Source organism: Mesitornis unicolor, unplaced genomic scaffold (genome assembly GCF_000695765.1).
Source record: "Mesitornis unicolor isolate BGI_N332 unplaced genomic scaffold, ASM69576v1 scaffold39394, whole genome shotgun sequence".
In the NCBI taxonomy this organism is placed as follows: Eukaryota; Metazoa; Chordata; class Aves; order Mesitornithiformes; family Mesitornithidae; genus Mesitornis; species Mesitornis unicolor.
In genome coordinates, this window is record NW_010178758.1 from 1 (window position 1) to 7,330 (window position 7,330).

Genomic DNA, 7,330 nt, shown 5'->3' on the forward strand with positions numbered 1-7,330 from the left:
CTTCCAACTCCTAATATGCTGTGATTCTGTAGAAAGAGGCTCACTTGGCCAGTGGCTGCAAATCCCCTCGTACAAGAGGTCTTCCTGACACATAAATTGGATGCTGTGCTCTTTAACGGGAATCTGGCCAGATACTGGGTTTGCAGAGAAAGCAGAGGAAACAGCCATTGGTCTGCCCATAGGCAGTCCTGAGCTTTGGGGAAAGTTGATGGAGGACAGATGCAGGGAGTAGGGAGAGGTGTCCCCTCTGGGAAGGCAGCAGCTGAACCGGCTGCATGTATCTGGGGACAAGCAGGGCATGTGAAGGTTGTGACCGGTGACAGTGGCTTGCAGCTCCACTCTCTGCTGTCCACTCTGCCTCCCGCAGCACCTGCTGAGGAACAAGTGGGATGGGATGGGGTCACTTCCCAGGCTGCTGCACACCACAGAGACAATGGCCGGCCAGTTTTTCCAGAAAAACGTATTGTTAAAGGATTCAGCTGTTTCTCTCTTGCCTGTAAAGTGTTTCTTTCCCTTTGTATCTTCTAGAGAAACAATAAAATAAGCAGGATGCAAACCTCCTTCCATCTCATGTCATTCAAGTTTTGCTGGCAAGGCAGAATTTGCAGTTTTGCAAGTTCATAAACATTAAACCATAATATATATTCTCTCATACAAAGTTTTTGTTTTACCAAAACCTTTATGGAAGATAATATTATTTAAGAATTAAAATTCATTTTCACCTTTTTTTTTCAGATTATGTTCTGGGATGCATACTATGGTAAGCTAGCCTCTTGATTTATCTCCTTCACAGCTGCGTCACACTGTGAACATTACAATTCAGTCTGATACTGGTTTTCTGACAGTTTTTAGCAGTTTATCCTACAAGAAATACCCATATCCTACAAGAGATACCCATTTGTCATGTTTCTAGTAAAGCAGGAGGAGAAGTGTTGATGTGAAAGGTTTAAAAAAGTAATAAACAGGAAAAAACATTTAAGATTGCAAAGTGAATAGAAGTTGAAGGTGAATAGATGCTATCATAGTAAATAGGCTATTTCTTTTGCTGAATTTAAGGCTGTTCTGAAACAACCTGTGACCTGAGAAAGTCTGCTTTGCTGATACAATAGAGCAGCACAGCTTTACCAGCAAAACCTCACAAATACAAACCTAGCACCTAAACCTGAGTGAGATAAGTAAGTGTTAAAAGCTCCTGGGCTGTCTGCAAACTCTGGACACTGGCACTGCATCATCCCTCGGCAGCTGTCAAGACAAGAATTGAATCAGTGAAAGCAGAGGGACTGTTGTAACTAGATGCCTCCTCAACAAGGAGTCTGGGGCACCAGCTTATGGTGACTATGCCTTATTTCCTCCTTTTCTGCATGCCTAAGATTTTATCTTTGGTTTTTTTTTTACTTAGCTTTTAATAATTTGTAATCTTAGTTTTAGGCAGTGGACAAGGAGATGGCAAAACCAGCTGTTAGTATTCATTTTCTGCAGAAGCCACTAAAACAGTGAGTCCAGGGAATCATTAGATAGGAGAATACCATCAGTGATATAAATGTTATGAAGAATGATGCTAAATATCTGGCCTTCGATATATGTTTCATTACTTCTTCTGTGAGGGTGGGATTAACTTCTCCTAATTTCAGTCATTGGATGTTTGTAGTAAGGATGTCATGCAGGCTTCCTCTCTAGTCTATGAAGAGAGAAAGGCAACCAGTTGAGAATGGTCCACCCAAACAAGCACAGTCACAATCAGGATGCATTACTGACGTAATGCTTAAGCTACCTTGGGGTGGCTTCCTTGCAGTAATTAAAAGCCATTCTGTCCTGTCTTCTTCCTACAGAACACCAGTGTGCATTTCCTTCTTGGTGATACCTTTTCTAACATTTTGAAGAGTGTTGTCCTGCATCTCCATGGCTTTTTTCCTCCTCATTAAACAAACCCATTTTTTCATCCTGTCTTCCAAAGTCTCATTTTCTAGACCTCTTGTATGCATCTTGCTTTCCCTCCATACAGTGGGAAAATCTCCATTGCGAATAAAAGAGGGTTGGGGAAGAAAGGCTGAGCACTCATTTGGCCTCACTGCTGGCTCACCTTTTGGCTCTGTTTTGCACTGCTCCACCTTGGTCTCTTCAAGTCAAAGCTGATGTAGCAGCATCTTGCTCTAGCGTGGACGTATGCAGGCAGGGCACTTGGCCTGAGGTCACATTTGTCCCTGATCCTCTTTTATTAACAATATAAACTTAACTGTTGATAATCAACTCTTTATACATAATTTTCCAAACAGTTTTCTGTGTTCCCTACAGTAGTCTCTGTTTTCCTAGCTCATTTAACAACAAAGCCATCTGAGACATTTCTATTCTAGGATGTTCACTGATTCCCACTAGGTCCCTTATCCTATAATACAATTAGATTTAATTGGTTTGGATTATTTGATCTTGAAAAATGCATACTGGTTGTTACCATCCTAAACTTACAGTTTAATCATTCCAGTAGCTTTGCAGTAACAGAAATAATGCGATTTCTCTGTAATTCCTTGAATCTTCTCTTTTCTCCTTTAATAAAGCTACATGGTAGGTTCACTTTTTTTTCCCAGTCTTACAGAACCTCACCTGACTCCAGACATTTTTTTAAGACTACTTTACCTATGTTTGAGCATGCATTTCAGAGACTTGAAACCATGTAACTTGCTTAAGGCTGTAGGTGTAGCCCTTCCCTAGCACCAGTTACCCACCACTGCTGCTAGAGTCCCCCATTTAACTCTACCTGCTCAGCTGTGCTGATGAGACCCCTAAACCCACCCAAAAACCCTTCCAGGAGACCTAAATTGTGCTGGGATATGCTGGTGGCATCTGACTGCAGGTGGGCTGAAGGTGGTAACAGCTTTAAGCCAGTATTTTACCACAGCCAATACTCAATGATACACGTGCATATAGCTTGAGCAGATGGTGGTTGGTGGTTTCTTCCCAGTACCAGGAAGAGTTTTCATGTTTCCATCCCTGACATCAATTCTGGCAGCCTGCTGACTGAAATAAATCTCTCTGATGAAGTTTTAAATTTTAGAAAGGTTGGAGAGCATGCCCCAGGTTAGGCTTTTCTGGCTTGCTCCCTGATCGCTCCCGTCTACAATAAGCAGCTGTTATCTGGAGAACATTTCCAAACTCTTTTGGAGTCTTTCCAGTGGGCATCTTAAAGGAAAACTGGCAGCTCTGCTTGGTGCTTCACTCGTAGTGCAGCATCCTCTGCTTTCAATACTTTGCTTGTCAGAAAAACTAAGCTTTCTAGTGTCCAAGCTGCTTTATAATAATTGTGTGGATGTGTAAAAGCCAGATTTCCTCCTAGTTTGACATTGCTCACTGTATAATTTTGACACCAGGTTTTTTAAACATGTATGCACATGATCATTTTTTAATCTATATGCATATCAACCTAACGCAGGAGACCTAAACCACCAGTCTCAAATTACATTTGTAACGAGCTCATGAACTGTAAGTCAGTGCTTTTCTCTAAAGCAGACCATCCATCCTCCAGAAGTGGACTCTGCCTCTGGGCACCTCCTGGCATCCCTGCCAGGGGCTGTGGGGATGTCTCTGGAAGCAGAGACTTGGACTGAAATTACTCCTGAGGAGCAGTTCCGTGAGATGTAGCCCATTTCCTTCCAAATTGCTTCTCCAAGCATCTCATGTGCTGGGAAGGAGGCTGTGTAATTCAGGTGAGTGGTGGTGGTGACTCATCCCTCTCTTGCGGCATTTCTGCAGGCGGCAGGAAGTGCTCGTCCAGCCCCTGTCAGCACAATGGAGTGTGCGAGGACAGCATTCGTGGCTACACCTGCACCTGTGCTGAGGGCTACGAGGGAGAGAACTGCGCTTTTGGTAAGGCATCACCCCCTCTTCTGAGACAGCCTATCTCCCTGTCATAGGAGGTCCCTAGGAGGCCATGGGCAGCTCTCCCATTACAGCCAGTTATGTTTTTAGGTTAAAACACGCAGTTCTTGGCAGAGCAGGGGTGATGTGTGCTGCCTGTCTACCAAAATGTTACAGCATCCCAAGGTTACAATGGCTGCCTGTTCCATCTGAGTCTCCATTCTCTGGGGATGCAGCAACAGGGCTGGAGCAAGTGCCCCTCACGGGTGGGCTCCAAAGGCAGCCCCGCCCACTGCCACTCATGGTCCTGGGCTTCTTGTCCTGCTGCAGGGCCTGAAGAACCAGGGCTGTGGTACTGGGGTGGCTTCCCAGCCACCCTGGTGCCTCCAAGGCCACACACACCCACAAGACAGTCCTCAGGAGAGAAGGACTCCAGAAAACAAACCAAATCATTTTCAGTGGAAGTATGAAAGCATAAAGCAAAATGGATGCTTTCTGGCACATAAAACACTCTGGACCAGATCCTATTTTTACATCTGCCAGGTTCTACGTTCCAGCCCTTACATCAGTATTTCTGCTGGTTCGGAGGTCCCCTGGGGTGGGAGACGCCCCGAGTGCCGCAAGGCAGGGTCATTTTCTGTGTAAGGGGTGTGACTGGACAGAGACAGACCATCTTCTTGGGGAGCACAGAGGGTGACACAGCTTGGACCAGTGCTGGGATCCAGACTGGTTCAGCATGAGCCTTAGAGAGCCACTTCAGGTAGGGTTTTTTTGCTACGTCTCCCTCTGTGTGCTAGATTCACCATCAAATGGCTGTTCCTCCTGTCACTTTTTGCTGAAGCTTAAGTGTTTACTCAGCTGTGAAAAGTTGACCGAGCATGTTTCAAAGCTGATTAACACTTTTTTTTTCCTTATCTTTGGCAGCTATTAATTTTAATTTTCTTAGCACAAGCATGAGAAGTAAGATCTATACATTTGATTTTGCTGAAAAGGAGAAAGCATTAGCCTTTTTCTTCCTCAAGCAATACCTACATTGTTATCATTTACCTAGTGTTCTGTATAAGAGAGCAGAAAGAAAACTCATGGCATCTTTCCATGAGTTCACATGGAAGGCCTTGTTTGATCCTTGGCTACTAATATTCCCCAAAATTCAGAAGTGCAGGCAGCCTGGTGCAGGGAGGCGCTAGGTGAGCACAGTTTGGAAGCTGCAGAGACTCAGCTGTCTCAAATTTCTGCTTAACAAGGGAAAAAGCAGTGTGGTGGGAAACACTACCCAGCCAGAGCCCCTACCCACCTCCACACAAAGTGAGTGAACATATTGTAAAATGCTTAGAGAATGGAATAGAATGGAATAGAATGGAATAGAATAGAATAGGTCCATTCAGTTGGTAATTCAGTTGGAAGGGACCTACAATGACCATCTGGTCCAACTGCCTGACTACTTCTGTGCTGTCCAAAAGCTAAAGCATGTTATTAAGGGTGTTGTCCAAATTACTCTTAAGCACTGACTGACTCAGGGCATCAGCCACCTCTCTAGGCAGCCTGTTCCAGGGCTTGACCACCCTCTCAGTAAAGAAAAGCTGCCTAAATCTAGTCTGAACCTCCCCAGGCACAGCTTTGAACCATCCCCACATGTCCCATCACTGGACACCAGGAAGAGGACATCAGCAGCTCCCTCCTCACTTCCACTCCTCAGGAAGCTGTAGAGCAATGAGGTTGCCCATCAGTCTCCTTCTCTCCAAACCAGACAAACCCAGAGTCCTTTAGCTGCTCCTCATTGGACATTCCTTTCAGCCTTGTCACCAGCTTTGTTGTCCTCCCCTGGATGCAATGAAGGATCTTCACATCCTTCTCAAATTGTGGGGCCCCAAACTGTACCCAGTACTGAAGCTGGGGCTGCACCAACACTTAATGTAGTGGGATAATCACCTCTTTTGTCTGGCTGGTGATGCTGCATTTGATGCACCCCAGGATGGAGTTTGCCCTCTTGGCTACTGAGCCTGCTGCCAACCAGCATGCCTAGATCCTTCTGCAGGGCTGCTCCCAATGCTTATCTTCTGCTTGTTCCATTTAGCTAAAAATGAGTGTCGCCACCAAGCAAATGAAGGATGTCACCACTTCTGCTACCCAGGAAGTAATTCCTACCATTGTTCCTGTGCTGATGGGTACGAGCTCGGGAAGGACAAAAAACAGTGCATCGCATTAGGTAAGTGTTGGGCATGGAAGTACAGAGGGCACATGCTCAGTGCTGGAGTGGGCAGGCCATGATCTGATACTCAGATGTGATCAGCCTGCTTGGAGACTCAAGCAATGAGAATATTAGTGACCTTCCAAACTAGGTAGATAAAGGAGGAATCTAGGGACCACCTCCCTCAGCTATTTGGTGCAATTCAGATACAGGATAAAGATAAAGGTAAGCAAGCTGTGCTGATGGCTGGCTGATTACCACAAGCCTAACACCATGACCCAAAATGTTCAGCACCATCACTAAGCTACTAGACTACAGTTGCCAAGGAAATTATTCTGTTTTTCACCAGTTGAGAAATTGTCCTTCCACTTTTCTTTGGTGCAAAAACAAAACCACAAAGTCAAGGTGGAAACAGCAATATATTTGCAGGTAGTGGTTGTCTTGAAATGATACAGCACGAGGTTTTCATTTTTTCTTAATTCAATTGCTAGATCAATGTGCATGTGGCAGACTTCAAGACAGTGATAATCTGATAAGTGAAACCAGGAAGAAACGTGATGAGCAGTTTCCTTGGCAGGTATTTCTAGCAATTCATGAAACCCATCGCTCAACCTCACATGGACAGGAGTTATCTGTGGTCTTTTTGCATTTTCTTAGGTCTTGCTTCTAAACTCAGAAGGGAAGGGCTTCTGTGGAGGAGTGCTGCTAAAAAGTAATTTTGTATTAACTACAGCAGAGTGTGCCCTTCTACACAGCCATCTGGAAATCAGGGTTGGTGCTGGTAGGTGATCAAACATTTTCTTCTGTTGTAGCACATTTTAGTATTGACAAGCTAATTTTAAAAAGCTGTCAAGATATCATTCCTAGTTTACCTTTACTGCAGCGGTTTCAAGAACGAGCACCTTTAGTGTCTCTGCTGCACATATTTCTCAGCATGACTAGGCAGTTGTCAGTTTGCATATAGTTTTCAAGTCTCTGATAAATTATTCCTAAGAGCAGCAAAATGTCATTGCTTCACAGGGTCTAATGGAACAAGTGAAACAGAGAAGATAATGCAAGTCAGTGAGAAACACATACACCTTCGGTACGATGAAGACACTGGTGAGAACAACATCGCATTACTGCAACTCCAAGAGCATGTTGAGTGCAACAACCACCAGCTTCCTGTATGCACTCCTGAAAGAGACTTTGCAGAACACATTTTAATTCCAAAACTGCCTGGTACAGTCAGTGGCTGGAGAATGGAAGGTGATAAACTTCAAGGTGACGAGTTGCAGGTTTCATACCTTCCTG

The 7,330-nt window shown here is 44.6% G+C and overlaps 1 protein-coding gene across 1 annotated transcript in view; it reads left to right on the forward strand.

Moving 5' to 3' along the window:
- Positions 1 to 735: 735 nt before the first annotated feature.
- PROZ (protein Z, vitamin K-dependent plasma glycoprotein) overlaps positions 736 to 7,330 on the forward strand; it is a gene marked incomplete at its 5' end in the record, with an annotated part of 6,859 nt that continues 264 nt past the window's right edge. The window contains 6 exons of the mRNA XM_010182557.1: positions 736 to 760; positions 3,745 to 3,858; positions 5,924 to 6,055; positions 6,529 to 6,614; positions 6,695 to 6,818; positions 7,058 to 7,330. Coding sequence (XP_010180859.1) covers positions 736 to 760; positions 3,745 to 3,858; positions 5,924 to 6,055; positions 6,529 to 6,614; positions 6,695 to 6,818; positions 7,058 to 7,330 — 754 coding nt within the window. The remainder of the gene's footprint in view (positions 761 to 3,744; positions 3,859 to 5,923; positions 6,056 to 6,528; positions 6,615 to 6,694; positions 6,819 to 7,057) is intronic.